The sequence below is a fragment of the Dendropsophus ebraccatus genome, chromosome 7 (assembly GCF_027789765.1).
Source record: "Dendropsophus ebraccatus isolate aDenEbr1 chromosome 7, aDenEbr1.pat, whole genome shotgun sequence".
Taxonomy (NCBI): domain Eukaryota; kingdom Metazoa; phylum Chordata; class Amphibia; order Anura; family Hylidae; genus Dendropsophus; species Dendropsophus ebraccatus.
In genome coordinates this window covers 102,782,750-102,800,790 of record NC_091460.1, presented here as the reverse complement: position 1 = coordinate 102,800,790, position 18,041 = coordinate 102,782,750, and the positions used below count along the sequence as shown (strand labels likewise).

Genomic DNA, 18,041 nt, shown 5'->3' with positions numbered 1-18,041 from the left:
GGAGTTGTCCAGCTAAAATCCTTTTCATTTAAATCAACTGATCTCGGAAAGTTATGTAGATCCGTAATTTACTTCTATTAAAAAATCTCAAGTCTTACCATACTTCTTAGCTACCATATGTCCTGCAGGAAATGTTGGTTTATTTTCAGTCTGACACAGTGCTCTCTGCTGACATCTCTGGCCGAGACAGGAACTCTTGTCTCAGTTTTCTATGAATCCCCATAGAAAACCTCTGCTGCTCTGGACAGTTCCTGTCTCGGCCAGAGAGGTCAGCAGAGAGCACTGTGTCAGACGGGAAAGAAAACTGCATGACAAATAGTAGCTTATAAGTACGGGAAGACTTAAAGATTTTTTAATAGAAGTAAATTACAAATCTATATAACTTTCTGATATCCGTTGATTTGAAAGAAAAAGATTTTCGCTGGACAACCCCTTTAAGGAAAATTAAACTTTATAAAAATTGAAGTTATGGAGTCAGAAACAACGCAATTCTTTTTTAGGGCAATGGTGTAAGATTACCCGAGGAATAAACTAGGATGTAAAAAAGAAACCTTCATTGGTCATATAAAAAACCACTGCAGAGATCACCTGTACTGGTTAAGTCTGTGTGCCATGAGACGTGATGCATAGTAAATCTTACCTGGTATATTCCGGCCATAAATGTCAGTGCTGCTGCGATACTGATGGCGTAGCATTCCTTTCCACATTCAATGTTCAATGGGCCAAGTGTAATATTAACTGTTGTTACGTTCATGATGATATCCGTTGCATTTCCAACTTTTATGTTCTTGAGGACATCATCGTCCAGGTCAAACCCCGCCAGTAATACTTCTCTATCTACAACCTGACCAACCATCAAGCTGAGCAAGCTGAAAATGCCCACAGACACATGTCGAGAGGTCCCCATTATGAAATAAATGATATTGGCAAAGAAAGATGTGTACAAGCTGTAAATGGGCTTCAGACCTGCTAAGAGGGAATAAGCGATAGCTTGCGGCACCAGTATAATACCTATTATCAAACCTGACATGACATCTCCCCAAACATTTTCCTTGAATTTGTATTTTGGAAGCCATCGAATTACAGGGAAAAAACCTGTGACGGTCTCCTTGACTTTTCTAGTAGTACACGTGCAATTCTTTCTTAATTTGTTTTTTAATGACTTTGAGATCTTCACACTGTTATTTGCTCTTCTTTCTAGATGTATGTGGTTGGAGATTGGTTGTTCCTCTAGTTGGTTTTCTTCACTCTCACTTTTCATTTTTGTTCACCTTGTATCATTGATGGCTAAAAAAAAAAAAAAGATACACGGATGTCACATTACAGTATATAACATTTCTTAAGGCTGGGGAGATCTCCCCTCGTGAATACATCAGACCCATTACAATGCTTCCACTGTGTTTATTGTTAGTTGCTTGTAGTCAAATGACACAGTAGTGTTGTGTGCCACTGACTTGTCACCTTATTATGCAGGTAAATGATCTACTTTAAATACTCCAGCAAATAAAAAATAGCTTTCAAATCAACTGGTGCCAGCACAGTTTTGTAATAATAATAATAAAAAAAATCTTACGTCTTCCAATACTTATTAGCTGCTGTATGTCCTGAAGGCAGTGGTGTATTCTTTCCAGTCTGAAGAGCAGGAAAGGTTTTCTATGGGGATTTGCTACTGCAATGGACAGAGGAGGCAGGAGAGAGCACTGTGTCATACTGGAAAGAATAGACCACTTACTGCAGGGTGTACAGCAGCTGGTAAGTACTGCAAGACTGGAGATTTTTAAAAGTAAATAAAAAATCTCTGGGACATTCTGACGCCACTTGTTTTGAAAGTATTTTTTTTTTTATATCTTTAATGTCCTCAAGACAAAAATACCCTTTAATAAATAGGTATAGAAAAATATGTTACTGCAGAATAGTAGACACGTGTAGTGCAGACGGTGCTTCCAGCTGTGTAGTTAAAAAAAATAACCTGCCTGTGGAGGAACAGGCTTGTTTAGTAAGAATAAACCCTAAACAACTATTTCAACATTAAATGGATGTCTGTGTGGTGTAGGTATGTTATATCAGGGCATGTAGGAAAGAGTTGCTTGAGTTAACCCTTTCATTTGCAGAATGGTGCAAATGAACGGCAGCCCCAACTTGTATCCCTCCTCTCTTCTATCGATATGAACCCTGCCACCAATGCACTAAAGGGAAGTGCACATCATACCCAGAAGCTAAGGCATTATCAGCAGCATGGTAATGGGATGGAGTGGCTGCCAGCAGTTGTATAAAGAATAGATGCCCCCTACCAGGCCCGGATTGGTAATCTGGCAAAGCGGGCAAATGCCCGCTGGGCTGCCAGGATTACCAGTCCGGGGGCCGCCGGTCCTGGCCCCCATGTGCACCGGCCCTCAGCAGTGGCTGCAAGAATAGCGCAGCCGGCCGCTGCGCTATTCATTCATCCTCTGCAGAGGGCCGGTGACCTGGCCCTTTAACTGTGAGCGTTCAAGATGAACGCTCACAGTCTGCAGCGGCCGCGCTCTGACTGACAGAGCCAGGGAGCCATTGGCCCCCGGCCCTGCCAGTCACTCCTGTGGCCGGCCGGTCTTCGTAGCCGGAAGGTGTCAGGGCCGGCCCGGGGTCGCAGACGTGCCGCGCGCAGGCACGTCTGCGGCACCTCTGCCAGGCCCCCAGCGGCTGACGTCACTTCCGTGACGCGCTGCTGAGGACCTGGCAGGAGAGAGAAGAGAGACGCTGCAGCAGGAGGCAGGTGCAGTGACCGAAGATCCGGGAGGAAGAAGCTGCCAGGAGCGAGTTAACAGGTGAGAATGTGTGTTTTTTTTTTTACCCCTTCACATGTGGCCATGGGGGGGGGGGGATTTATGTGGATGCACAGCAGGAGGCTATTCTACATTGAGGGAATGCAGGGGGAGGCTATTCTATATTGGGGGGATGCAGGGGGGCTATTCTATATTGGGGGGATGCAGGGGGGGCTATTCTACATTGGGGGGATGCAGGGGGGCGGCTATTCTACATTGGGGGGATGCAGGGGGGCTATTCTACATTGGGGGGATGCTATTCTATATTGGGGTAAAGCAGGGGGGCTATTCTATATTGGGGGATGCAGGGGGGCTATTCTATATTGGGGGGATGCAGGGGGGCTATTCTACATTGGGGGGGATGCAGGGGGGGCTATTCTACATTGGGGGATGCAGGGGGGCTATTCTACATTGGGGGATGCAGGGGGAGGCTATTCTATATTGGGGGGATACACAGCAGGGGAGGCTATTCTATATTGGGGGGATGCACAGCAGGGGAGGCTATTCTATATTGGGGGGATGCACAGCAGGGGAGGCTATTCTATATTGGGGGGATGCACAGCAGGGGAGGCTATTCTATATTGGGGGGATGCACAGCAGGGGGCTATTCTATATTAGGGGGGTGTAGGGGGAGGCTATTCTATATTGGGGGATTCAGGGGAGCTATTCTATATTGGGGGATGCAGGGGGGGGGTATTCTATATTGGGGGGATGCAGGGGGGGCTATTCTATATTGGGGGATGCAGGGGGGCTATTCTATATTGGGGGATGCAGGGGGGCTATTCTATATTGGGGGATGCAGGGGGGGGCTATTCTATATTAGGGGGATGCAGGGGGCTTTTCTATATTGGGGGATGCAGGGGAGGCTATTCTATATTGGGGGATGCACAGCAGGGGGCTATTCTATATCTGGGGATGCAGGGGAGGCTATTCTATATTGGGGGGATGCAAGGGGGGCTATTCTATATTGGAGGGATGCAGGGGGGCTATTTTATATTGGGAGGATGCACAGCAGGGGGGCTATTCTATATGGGGGGAATGCACGGGGGGCTATTCTATATTGGGGATGCAGGGGAGGCTATTCTATATTGGGGGGATGCAAGGGGGGCTATTCTATATTGGAGGGATGCAGGGGGGCTATTTTATATTGGGAGGATGCACAGCAGGGGGGCTATTCTATATGGGGGGAATGCACGGGGGGCTATTCTATATTGGGGGATGCAGGTGGCTATTCTATATTGGGGGATGCAGGGGAGGCTATTCTATATTGGGGGGATGCACAGCAGGGGGCTATTCTATATGGTGGGATGCAGGGGGGCTATTCTATATTGGGGGATGCAGGGGAGGCTATTCTATATTGGGGGGGGATGCAAGGGGGGCTATTCTATATGGGGGGGATGCAGGGGGGGCCATTCTATATGGGGGATGCACAGCAGGGGGGCTATTCTATATGGGGGGATGCACGTGGGGGCTATTCTATATGGGGGGATGCACAGCAGGGGGGCCATTCTATATGGGGGGTGCACGGGGGGCTATTCTATATGGGGGGATGTACAGCAGGGGGGGCTATTCTGTATGGGGGATGTATAGATGAGGATGTTGCTGGAGCAAGAAGCCTAAAATGTCTGTCTGACAGATCCCGTGGAGAGGAGTCATGGCCAGAGAAGCCTTCATGATGGCCGGAGATAGATGGAGAAGAAAAGGAAAAGTGGACGTCTCGTCATGCAGAGAAGACGCCTACTGTGAGTGACAGGATGTAACTGCACTATAATCACTTATAAGGTCTGCAGAACCTTTATACAGCTGGGATCTACCTCTGTATCAGGGGTGTCACACTCCGGCCCTCCAGGTGTTGCAAAAATACAATTCCCATCATGGTTTATCTGTCCAGGCATGATGGGATTTGTAGTGATGTAACAGCTGGAAGGCTTGTGTTTGACACCTGTGTTTTATGGTCACTGCTTTGGAAGAATATTGGTCTTTATATGGTGGCTGTTATTTGGTGACAATATAGTGGTATTATCCAGTCACCGTATGCTGCGGGTAGTGGGCATGGTGTGATGGTATTACTCGTCCTGTGTATTCTGGTATTATTGGTAATATTAGTGTTGTATATAGTGGATTGTATTCAGTCACAGTGTAGCGGTATTAGTCATTATGTGGTGGTAATGGCAGTGCTTATGGTGTGGTGATATTATTTGTTACTTATATACTGGTAGTATAGGAAATATTGGTGGGATTGCTTAGTAACAGTATGGCAGTAACGTGTACAGTATGGGGATAATATTTGCTTACTGGTGTTATTAACAATGAAAGTATTATCATGCACAGAAAATTATAGATAGATAGATAGATAGATAGATAGGAGATAGATAGATAGATGTCGAGATATTCCGCAGCACACCAGCATTCGTGAAAAAGGTGATTTATTACAAAAAATACAGGAGATGCATCGCCTGTATTTTTTGTACTTTTTGTAATAAATCACCTTTTTCACGAATGCTGGTGTGCTGCGGAATATCTCGACATACTTCTGGGGATCCCCGAGCCAAGGGATTGACTCCGTGCAGCACCCGCTTCATGCACCTTTGGATGTGCGGCTTTCTCCTGCTTATAGATAGATAGATAGATAGATAGATAGATAGATAGATAGATAGATAGATAGATAGATAGATAGATAGATAGATAGATAGATAGATATGTAAAGTAGATTGTCGGCACTCCGGATAACGTGAAAAAACAGTGCAAATTTATTCAAAGTTGTCACAGCATTACAGGAAGGCAACGTTTCTGTGGCCTCTCGCCACCATTTTACTTATAGATAGATAGATAGATATCCAGTAGGAAATATCTATCTAGCAGCTTATTATGTAGCTTTGATTACACTTGAGATCACAACCTGCAGACCCATTTTAATAATTAAAACCTTACTGTTTATACCGCCATTATATGATGTGCAGACATAGTCAGGATAAAAGGGATTTAAAAAATATAGTAACTTTTGTCCAAAAACAGCACCACCCCTGTCCTCAGACTGTGCGTGGTATTACAGCTTGGCTCCATTCACTTCAATGGAACTGAGCTGCAATACCTCACACAAACTGAAGAAGAGTGTGACACTGTTTCTGGAAGAAAGTGGCCATGTTTTTCTCCTTTACAGGGAATCTGTGAGGTCCACACCAGGTCTAGGGCTGTAGATCTCAGCAGACAGGTGTGAGGGAGATATCACTGACAGGACCTTTAGTCCAGTGTAAACTTTTGTAATTGTCTTTTTCATTACCAACTAAAGTTTCACAACAGCAGCCGCAGCAGCAGCACCCTATACGTCCATCAGTCAGAGCAGGAAGGGGCGGGCAGAAGGTGCTGCTGTGGCTCCACCTCTGTGACACTTCAGCTGGTAATGGAAAGAATGATTATAGAGGTTTACAATGGACTAAAGGTCCAGTCCCTGATCTGTACGCTGGGATCTACAGCTGTGTACCTGGTATAGACCCCACAGGTTCCCTTTAAGGGCACGTTCATACCTAATCCAATGCAGATTTGATGCTTGCGATTTAATCAGTTTAAATATATACATAAATATGCCGCATCAAATCCACAGCAGATTATGTTATAGCATTATTTTTAGTTGCTGATGGTGGGGTTCACATGTTTAAGAGAGTAGTGGGGACACGGCTAAATGAAGCAGAATTTGCTACAGGGAATTACGCTATCCATGATATGGTATGTGGGCTGCAGGGGTTTGATTGCCAGGGCTGATTTTAATTCCCAGTCCGGCCCTGCCCCCGACTCTGTAAGCATTCTAACTTGACAGTTCCATGTTTGAGCATCTATAAGATACCATACAAATGTGGCTGTACCTCCTTCAATTAGGAAAAGAGGTGGGTTTATTTCAGTTTCTCAAATTAAATTAAAACTAAAGGTACATCAGAGATCCTAGTGGGGTAGAGGGTAGTGATCCATCCAGCATTAGGCAATTACATTAGGCAATCACATAGAGTTGTTATGCGTGTAACACACAGTGATGACACAGGTATTTCTATAGTGTATATAACTTGATGATGATAAAACATTATGGGAATAATGTCAAAGGTGCTTGCTGACTCATTATGATATTATTTTACAGCCAAGGTAGTATGTTAAGCAAGAACATGACAGGGATTGTGTTTTTCCTGGCTTTTGAATTACCCAGCTTGGCTTTATTTTTATTCAGTTTTTAGGGAATTTTAAAAGAAAAGAGAAAATATTCAGCAAAATATGATAACATTAGCTAGAGAAGAATGAAAAAAGCAGAAAAGCATCCAAATAATAGATGGAAGTAAAATAAAAAGATACATTTGGTATCACTGCAACTCTCTTACGTTTCCATCTACGGACCCATATGAGGGACATCCTTTATTTTTCCATAAAATGGGTTTTCGATATTCTTTAGGTCAGTACCATTAATAGGATACCCAATTATTTTATTTGATTTTTCTTCTTTTAAATAATTTTTAAAATTATTTAAAGTCTGACACAGTGCTCTCTTCTGCCACATTTGTCCATGACAGCAACTGTTCAGAGCAGAAGAGGTTTTCTATGGGCATTTGCTGCTGCTCTGTACAGTTCCTGACATGGACAGAGGTGGCAGCAGAGAGCAGTGTGTCACTCTGGAAAGAATATACCACTTCCTGCAGGACATACAGCAGCTGATAATGTTTTGGAAGACTGGAGATTTTTAAATAGAAGTAAGTTACAGATCTGTATAACTTTCTGACACCAGTTGATTTGAAAGAAAAAAAAAATCGCCAGAGTTTTTATTAGTACCACAGTTTTTTTTTTGTGTATGTATATACTGTAATATATATATATATATATATATATATATATATATATATATATATATATATATATATATATGTGTGTGGTTTTTTTATTCCATCTTTTCTGGGATGGGATGTCACCAAAAATCAGCAATTTTGTGCAGTAATGTAACAATTTAACATTTTGGGAAAAGGGGTGAATTGAATTTAAAAAAAAATAAAAATAAAAAAAACTTGAGAATCAACACTACACAAGTAAAAGCTTAGGGTAACAATAATCCATTTATAGCCACTTGCAGAGAAGGTAAAGTGCTCTCTGCCACCCATACTTTAAAGGTCAAACCGGGGGGGGGGGGGGGGAATGGGGGGTAGGGAGTGCGTATCGTTGTTATGCTACCAATATGTCTCCAATACAGCTTTGTTGACAGAAAAATAAAAATGGATCTTAGAATGCAGTAAAACAGGAGCTGATGATTGTGAAAATAAACTCCAGAAAAAACAAGTCTCAATATTTGTGCAGGTGAATCTACGCCTGCATGTGATCATTATGGCTTGCTACCCGCCCCTCTCTTCTTCGAGCGTATACTTCCAAGATGATGCAGAGGGCAAAAGTGGAGAGCCAGGGAACAGAACAGGTAAGACCTTTTCTGCTCCCCAGGCAATCACCTTAAACGGGTTATCTGGCACTTAAAGGGAATTTCACATTCCAAACTCCTAATGCTGTTACATAGCCAGAAGACTGGACTTTGTTAGATCAAGGAAACACATTACCTTTCATATATCCAGCTGTGCTTCTAGAACATAGAAAAATTCTATAGTAAGAAGTGTCAAATAGGCTTTCCTGAGCTCCTGAAGTGCATCGAGCTGTAACACCTCCACACTCCCCTCTCCCATACCTGACCCTACTGGGGACGCCAGGTGTCAACCAAGCAGGGAGGGGAGAGAGGAGACGTTACAGATTGTAGCTGTTCAATAGCTTGGGAAAGCCTCTTTGGCTCCTTGTACAAGAGAATAAAAGCATTTCTCTACATCCCGGAAGCACAGACGGATATATGAAAGGTATCATGTGTCTTCTTGTCTCTCCTAACAGCTATCTAACCGTGTCAGCAGAACATGAATTACAACTCACAGATTTCCTTCAAAAATTTTTTATATGTTGCTGCCCTTATATAAAAGAAAACAGTTTTATACTTAGCTCTCCACTGTCCTTCTGCTGTGTCTCCAGTTACCCTGCTGAACGCAGGCACAACTGAGATTAACTTGACCTTGGCAGTGATAGCCTGCTGATCAATCACTGATTGAGATGGGACAGTTCCACAGCTAGTGATCAGCACAGTGGGATGTCACTGCTGACGAGTTTGTCTCAGAAATTGCAGTGGTTGTGGTCAGCGGAGGACCTGGAGACACCACAGGAGGACAACAGGGAGCATGTAAGAGGTAAAGATCAGAAGTTTTATAAAAGGGACATAAGTGTCAGATAAAAATTATGACAAGGTGGAAAACATTTTACTGGTCCTTTTATGGCAAAACTTAGTTATGTCACTGAGGGGATAAAGTGCACTTAAAGGGATACTCTGACATCAGGTAAAAAATAAACATGCTGCAGAAGCATATGACATTGTTTACCTGTCTGCCTAGTTTGTTGATATATATATATATATATAATTGTTTGGGGGTCTTAGTTCTGTACTTTCTGGTCGTACATCCTGGCTGAGCAGCTGCTCACTACTAGCCGTATTTATACACGTTTTGTATTTCTATTGTCTATTTCCTTTCAGGGGTGAATTACACAAAAGCCGCTGAAGTACTAGTAGTGATTGCACTGTTATGTATCTTAGTGTAATAGTTTTATTTAAATAGTTTTTTATTCTGGAATACCCAATTATGGAACCAAAGTTGTGCAATTTATTTTAGGTAAAACAGTCAAAATCTTCAATACATAAAATGACATTTTAGACAGGTTTTTCCAGTTTTAATGTGACTTGATGGATTTAAACTATGTTCGGTGTTAACCCCTTGGTGTCGTGTAATGCTTACTTGCTATCACTGTGTGTAGGACTGATCAGAACACTTCTTTAGTAGAAATGAGCACAACTTGTGCACGCTCGAGTCTGTCTGAACCTGGAAGTCTCAGCATTTAATTACTGGTGCCTGAAGAAGTTGGATGCAGCCCTAGGGAGTCCTGGGAAAACATGGATACAGCTTCTGGCCTATGGCTCTATCCATGTGTTCCCAGTCTCCCTTAGGGCTGCATTCAACTTCTTCAGCCACCAGTAATCAAATGCCAAGACTTTCAGATTCGGACGGACTATTCTTTAGTTTCAAGAGGTGGTTATACAGCATAATAACTGCTTTTCCCACAGTGTCACAAGTAAATAGCAGATTTGTGGAAAAATAGCAATTTTCAATATTCACTCTTTACTGTGAATTGATTTTTAGAAAACACGTGGGGCAAAATACTCTCTACACCCTTAGATGAGTATTGTTAAGGGGTTTAATTTCCAAATTAAGGGTTACTTATCAGGGGTTTTCACCACTACTTCAGGAGCATTTGTAAATGCAGCATGGTGCCCAAAAACTATTACAGCAAACTCTGGGCTACAAAAGCCAAATGGCACGTCTTCCCATCTGAGCCTTGTTGTGTGCTCAGACAGTAGTTTCCATCCACACAAGGGGGGATTACTGTACTTGGAAGAAATTCCGTAATAAATTGTGCAGGCTATTCCTCCTATTACCTTAAGTGAAAATTGAAGATTTTAAGCTACAACCAATTTTTTTTTAATGGCTAAAATCGAGCTCTTAACCATTCAGTTTCCAAAGATAAGTATCAATAGTAGTAGTATTTGCTGTACTGAAAAGGCTATGAGGCTATGTTCACATACCGTCAAAATGACAGACTTTTTTGTTGGATCGTTTATTTAATGGCAAATAACAGGCCGTTATTTTAAAACAACAGCCATTAGTATATGAATAATCGCAACTGTTTTAAAATAATGTCCATTATTTACCATTAAATGACAACCGTCCAAAAAAAACGGCCATCATTTTCACAGTGTGGCCATGGTATCAGAAAGTTTTATATAGATTTGTAATTTACTTCTATTAAAATATCCCAAGTCTTCTCATACTTATTAGCTACTATATGTCCTGCAGTAAATGTTGTTTTCTTTCCCGTCTGACACAGTGCTCTCTGCTGACATCTCTGGCCGAGACAGGAACTGTCCAGAGCAGGAGAGGTTTTCTATGGGGATTTGCTGCTGCTCTGGACAGTTCCTCTCTTGGCCAGCGATGTCAGCAGAGAGCACTGCGTCAGACGGGAAAGAAAACATTTCCTGCATGACATACATTAGCTGATAAGTACTGGAAGACGAGATTTTTTTTAATAGAAGTAAATTACAAATCTATATAACTTTCTGACACCACTTGATTTGAAAGAAAAAGATTTATTCAGGACTACCCCTTTAAGGCCTTATACACACATGTATAAGGCCTAATAGTACAGCATACATAGGCATTATAGACCTATTTTTGGCAGCAGTTTGAGGCAAGCTCCTTCCTGTTCCAGCATTATAGGGTTCATAAAGGCATGGTTTAAAGAGGTTGGTGCAAAATTTGAGTGGCCTGCACAGAGTCCTGACCTCAATCCCATCAAACACCTTTGGGATGGATAGGAATGAAATTTGTGTGCCAGACCTCTTTTCCCACAGCAGTGTCTAACCCCATAAATGAGTGGCTTTATTGAGGTGAACCAGCATTAAAAAACATGGCCACTTTCTTCCAGAGACAGCACCTCTCTTTTCTCCAGTTTGAGTTAAGGTTTTTCAACCTAGTTCCATTGAAGTGAATGGAGCTGTGTTGTTTCTGGAAGAAAGTAGCCATTTTTTTCAAATGTTGGATAACCCCCTTAAGATGCTAGATTCAGATATAAAAAATGCAGAACACTCACTTCAAAAATATTTCCCCCTAAACAAAGGTTTAAACTTAATATCTTTTAAATTATGTAAATGACTCATTCATAATATGATAATAGGTGTGTGAGAGTCGGGTGTATAAAAGCAGGTTGGATATAGTAATATTCTGTTATGTCATCTTACCTAGTGGTTAGTCTTTCTCCGGAATGATGTTTCCTTTTCTCAAGTTTTCTGCTGCTTATGAGCTACAGTACTTTTATTATGGCTTAACTTGTGGGCAGGTCTAGTTGTAGACACAGAATGCTTTCACAAATTCTCTTAGGTTACCTGTAAACAAGATGCAATGGGGATGATAGCGAGGGGATGGTGTTTGCTAATGTAGTTTATAATTATAAAGAAATAAGTATACTACTATTCTATGGGCCACTTCTTTGTTTTTTCCACTATGGGGCTGGTATTTCATAGGTCTGATCTTGGCTATGTTCACATCTGCATCATAGTTTCCGTTTATTGAGCCACAATGCACAGTGCTACATACAACAACGGTACACCCAACAGACCCATTGACTTGCCACTTGGTTCAGATCATTTTGTCGGCCCTATCATGAGATTACTCAATGGCTGCACAACCCCTATAGTTTAAAGAGCTGTGCGGGTGGCAAGTAATGGCTTTTTAAAGTGTAGAAACAGCCCGACCAGCCTACAAGTGTTCGCTTGCTCATCATCTGATCTCTGGCCTGTTCAGCCACCCAGTTTAATAGGGTCCTTACAATAGTATCTGTGAGGATTCTGTCATAGTAAATGATATTTGACACATTAAGGGACATTTATTAAGACCTGCCTATGCCAGTCTTAAATTAGGCAGTGCGCCTCTTTATAAATCTGCGTACTGGCGGCGCTGCAGGGGCATTTTTAAGCCTGGCGCAAAAAATGCTGGACTTAATAAATGTCCCCCATAGACTTTTTTTTACACTTTAACCAATATGGTCCATCTGGGTTACCACTATTGATAATGGCAAAAATAGTCCAGTCTGATGTACGTAATGTGACTCTTAGTTTCCGGGCCGCCCGCTCTGCGCCACTGTCAGCCTTTTGAAAACATCTGATAAAAAGCTGCTCCCACCAGAATTGACCACTCAGCATAGACTCCATGGGAACGGGCTGGGGCGTAGCTAGGATTCACGGGGCCCCATAGCAAAAAACTGTATGCCCTCCTGCTCACCTGGCCCGATGCTGTCCCCTAGCGTTCATTCTATCTCCCAGCTCTAAAGTACACAAGTGATGTAACTCCGTGCACCAGGATGGTGGGACAGAGAACTGCCTCTTAGGGCTAGAGGTGCAATGCTGCCTCCGGCCACAAGAGAGACTGTCAGGGTGGGAAGCCAATGGCTTCTTGCTCTGTCAGTCAGCATTAAACTGTGACCATTCACAAACGCTCACAGCTAAAGGGCCAGATGCCAGTGTGTGCCTGGGGGCCCTCTTAATGCCCAGGCTTCATAGCAGTGGCATGGTTGCGAGAACAGGACCCAACCGCATGTTATGAAAACATTGACAGCGGCACAAAGCCGACGGCCCGAAAACCAGCAGGGGAGTGGGATGGGTAAGTATACATTTCTTACATGTCACTTGCAGCTCCAGCTGCATGGCTAAATATACATTTTTCCCAGGCACTCCCTTTAGGGACTTGTTTACATCAGCAGTCTCGGAAGAGAGGGGAAGACAGAGGGAACAGCTTAGACCAAACTTCTTTGTCTTCAGCAGAAAGCAGGAGCTCAGAATTAGAGGAAAGGAGACTGATGGTCATTTGCCAGAAGTCAGGAGTCAAAAGGCAGGGGCCAAATGTCAGAGGCCAGTAGTAGAGATGAGCGAACCGGCCAAGGTTCGGGTTCGTATGAACCTGAACTCTCGGCTTCTGATTCCCGCTGTCTGCCCGCTCCGTGGAGAGGGTGGATACAGCCTGAGGACCGCCTGGAAAACTGGGATACAGCCATAGCCATAGGCTAAGGTAAGGTATTAGATGACAAAAATGTCCTGGTCAGGTGTCAGAATTGTGTTAAAATGATTCTTGACTCTTGACTATGCTGCGTTTACACAGAGCGATAATTCGCCCGATCGTACGATTAACGATTTTGAAGTAACAATTTTTTCTTATAACGATCAGCGTTTAGACGGAACGATATATCATACGGAAAATTTGTTTTGCGATCGCTTAAGCCTATCTCACACATTGGTTAAATTGGCGAACGACTGTTCACACGGAACGATCTGTGAATTTTTTGCGAACGATCAATGACGATTTGAGAACATGTTAAAGATCAAAATGAACGATTTCTCGCTCGTCATTTGATCGTTCGCTGCGTTTACACGTACGATCATCGTTCGAAATTCGCACGATAATCGTTCCGTGTAAACGCAGCAAACGATCGAATGACGAGCGAGAAATCGTTCATTTTGATCTTTGAACATGTTCTTAAATCGTCGTCCGCAAAAAAATTCGCTGATTGTTCCGTGTAAACAGTCGTTCACCAATTTTACCTATGTGCGAGATAGGCTTAAGCGATCGCAAAACGATTTTTCCATACGATATATCATTCCATCTAAACGCTGATCGTTATTAAAAAAAATTGTTACTTCGAAATCGTTAATCGTACGATCGGGCGAATTATCGCTCCGTGTAAACGCAGCATTGCTTCTGACTATGTCCTAATACGGACACTGTATGAATAGATAATAACAAGCATAGAATGAACTGCTAGTCTCACCATGGGCAGCAACTGAAAAGTTATGTTTGAGCGGAATACCCTTTAACAGACATGTAAATTTTGATCAGGGGTCAGGGTCGGGCATACAGTAGTAACTGGCAGACCTCCATGTACTGATGTGTTGTAAACAGGACATAGATTACAATTAGAATGAAGGTGTTTTGTAGGTGTTGTTATATGAAATATTGCGGATATTAAGTTCTGGTATTTTTTTCCTTCTGTGCTATGAATACGTTTATTCTAGAATATCAGGTGTGTTTATATGAAAGAAAAAAAAACTTCTTCAAACACTTGTTGTTCCCTTCATCTTTTTTGGCAGCAGGGAGGGTATTGCTACAGCACATTAAAAAGGGCTCAATAAAGATAAGCTAATAATGTGAGAATATCGTGTATGTGAATGTTTACTTTGCTATTATCTAGGGAGATCACAGGTAACCTGTAACAGAGGCCTGGGGAAGTGTGAATTCACGTGTAACGGCTGGTGCCTTGCCGTGCCCCTGTTCCGCCCTTCTGTTTTATATCTGCCTTTGCTAGATTAAGTGCAGTAAAAGTGCTGCCATTTCATTTCTCCGTGCTGCTTATAAAGCTCAGCAAACTTCAGCAAGAGTAGAGTTGACTGGGATAGTTTATGTTAATGTTTGATAGTAAAGCCGCCACATAGTAGGTTCACTTTTATAGGAATAATCAGTAATAAAATGGGTGTTTCATACAGCAATTGGTGCCAAAATAAATCGAGCTGTTAGTCTGTGTTTGGTCAGTAACTTATGTTTCATATATCCACCGAATCTAAAGTGCCTCATCTAAGTAAGTGTTAGCAAAAATGACAGTTGCGTAGGGCATTTAACACATAAACTAGTTAGGGCAGCATAAACTAGTGACAGAAATGCTGAACAGAACAATGTGTAACGTATATCATTCAGCCGTTCTCCTGATATGCAGGAGAATGGGTTTTATGATGCGCCACTCCCTTTGCCCCCAAGCTGCTGATTGACAGCCATCTTCCTATACAAAGTATATATACACAGCATTGATAGACAACTGCCAATCAGTTACCGGTGGGCAGAGTTTGCTGGTACCAATGAATATCCGGGACTACTGAGAACACGCACATAAGAGAGAGGACTATTTATTGTCCTTGTTATTCTAGAAGTGATACATCATTCTGTTCAGCTTCTCTGTCACTAGCTTATGCTACCCTTAGGACTGCATAGGACAGCATAAACCTACTGAAAGAGTCGTGTGTAAACACTTTGTGTGCCACAGTAAATCTCCACACATATCCCCTATCCCATATTATGTAGGTTATGCCCTCAACATGTCCTTCCACATTATTCCCTTTAAAGCTACTCTGTACCCAAACCGCTTCTACCTTTAGCTGCTTTTATTCCAAGATCTGTCCTGGGGTCCATTCATCAGTTGATGCAGTTATTGTCCTAAAAAACAACTTTTAAACTTGCAGCCCTGTGTCAATTGGCCTAGAGTGTGTGTGCCCTAGGCCTGCGCCACCTCTCCGTCGCTCCTCTCTGCCCTTTTCATCATTAGGAATGCCCCAGGCAGGATTTCTAATATTCATCACTGGTTGCAACACTGCACATGTGCTGGATCGTTGAGGCCCATGTGCAGTGTTCAAACAAGTGGTGATTGGGAGAGATCCTTCTAGGGACATTCCTAATGATGAGGGACAGAGAGGCATCACTAGCCTAGGCCAGAGACACTCAAGGCCACGCCAAATAGACACAGGGCTGCAAGTTTAAAAGTTGTTTTTTTAGGACAATAACTGCATCACCTGCCGAATGGACCGCAGAATAGATCTTGGATTAAAAGCAGCTATCTGAAGGTAGGAACGGTTTGGGGGAGGCAGATTGTGGGTACAGAGTCACTTTAATTATGATGTGTGCATCCTTTAAAAAGCAGTGCTGGTCAAAATGCTACTAAAGTAGCAACAGTGCATCCTAATACAGAGATAGGTAAAGTTATGTATAGTCATATAAAAGACAATCATGTTATCACCCCAAGTACTTCCTATATCAGTGCCAGGCACAGTGCTACCTTTGTCCTATTCCTAGCAACCCTTTCTTACCTGGTCCATTGTCAAGTCAGTAGTCATCTGTATGCAAATGTGATTCTGTGCTAGCAGCATGGACAGACAGCACTCTCTGTTACCCCCAGGGCCGATTCTATTTTTTTTTATGCCTGAGAAGAAACCTGCATGGTCTACTCTTCTGGTAGGTATGAGTGCAAAGCTGCAAGTACTACTATAAACATTAGCCAGGCAGCGCAATAGGAGAGTAGGGGGAAGAGGGAGTGTGTGACTATGAACATTGATTTCCTTTGGAATTTTTAATTAATTAATAATTTACTTCTATATAAAATCTCAAGCGTTCCAGTACTAATCAGCTACTGTATGTCCTGCATTAAGTGTACAAGCTCTCTTTTATCTGGATATTTACCTGTCACCTGCGCTGATTCGTGAGAGGGACTTGGTCCGTTGATCTGAGCTTGAGATCGTTCTTTTTATCTGCAGGAAGTGTGGTATTCTTTCCACTCTGACACAGTGCTCTCTCTCCTGCCACCTCTGTCCATATAAGAAACTGTCCAGCAGTAGCAAATCCCCATAGAAAACCTCTCCTGCTCTGGATAGTTCCTGGCATAGACAGAGGTGGCAGCAGAGAGCACTGTGTCAGACTAGAAAGAATACACCACTTCCTGCAGGACATACTGCAGCTGATAAGTACTGGAGATTTTTATATAGACGTTAGTTACAAATGTATATAACTTTCTGACACCAGTTGATTTAAAAGAGAAAAAAGTTGCCGGTGTACCTCTTTAGCATAATAATAAAAATCTTTTGTTCATCCTCTAATTACTGTTACCCTTCTAGATAATATAGTAAAAAGACTGCCCACCTCTGGAACGGTTCCACTTTTTCATCGCATAGTTTACCTCTTTTTAACCTAAGTCTTGATTTCTTGATCATTAGAACCATTTCTGAGTCTATTTACTTATCAAACCTAAATTGCCCCCACTTATAAATGTTTTGCCTTTTCTTTTATTAACCCTTTATCATTGTAAGTGTCCGTTATGGTTTAGTAATGTCCATCACTACTGGGGTCTATATTGGGGGTTGGCTTGCTTCCAACATGCTGTCTGGCAGGGGTTGTGTATTCTCTATAGGGGAGATTTATCAAACATGGTGTAAAGTGAAACTGGCTCAGTCGCCCCTAGCAACTAATCAGATTCCACCTTTCATCCCTCAAGGACACTTTGGAAAATTAAAGGTGGAATCTGATTGGTTGCTAGGGGCAACTGAGCCAGTTTCACTTTACACCATGTTTGATAAATCTCCCCCTATGTGTTTGTGTGGCTTTTTTGTTGGCGCTGTAGTTAAAGGGTTTGCTCCGCTAAATATTAATTTAGACTGCTAGATCATGTAAAACATAATAACTTTTCAATTATAATAATTAAAATAAAATGCTCCTGTGTCTAGACGTTGCTGCTATAAACCTGTTATGGCGCCCCTTGTAATTTAGATTTCTTTGATCCTCCACCTCAGTTGCACTGCCTAGATCTCTTGTACATGGATTTTACAGTGATTCCTGCTGCTGTCCAGGCCAAGCCAAGCACTGGACATATTAGGGAGATATTTAAAGCTATCTCTAGTAGAGACAAGTGAACCTCAAGCACGCTGAGGTCTGTCTGAACCCGAGCATGTAGCATTTGAATACTGGTGACTGAAGAAGTTGGATGCAGCGCTAAGGAGTCCTG

The 18,041-nt window shown here is 42.5% G+C and overlaps 2 protein-coding genes across 7 annotated transcripts in view; one reads left to right on the top strand and one right to left on the bottom strand.

The window, feature by feature from the left end:
• Positions 1 to 18,041, top strand: part of IDUA (alpha-L-iduronidase) — a 95,577-nt gene that overhangs the window by 22,366 nt on the left and 55,170 nt on the right. The window lies entirely within an intron of this gene.
• SLC26A1 (solute carrier family 26 member 1) overlaps positions 1 to 18,041 on the bottom strand; it is a 52,687-nt gene that overhangs the window by 5,148 nt on the left and 29,498 nt on the right. For 2 of the 4 annotated variants that reach the window (XM_069978031.1, XM_069978029.1), the window contains exons 2-3: positions 11,698 to 11,841; positions 641 to 1,287 (exon numbers count right to left, since the gene is read on the bottom strand). In XM_069978031.1, the coding sequence (XP_069834132.1) occupies positions 641 to 1,261 (621 nt within the window). In that variant the 5' untranslated portion in view covers positions 1,262 to 1,287; positions 11,698 to 11,841. Of the gene's footprint in view, positions 1 to 640; positions 1,288 to 11,697; positions 11,842 to 17,182; positions 17,200 to 18,041 lie in introns of those variants that run through there. The other 2 variants (XM_069978032.1, XM_069978030.1) reach the window with 2 other exon arrangements.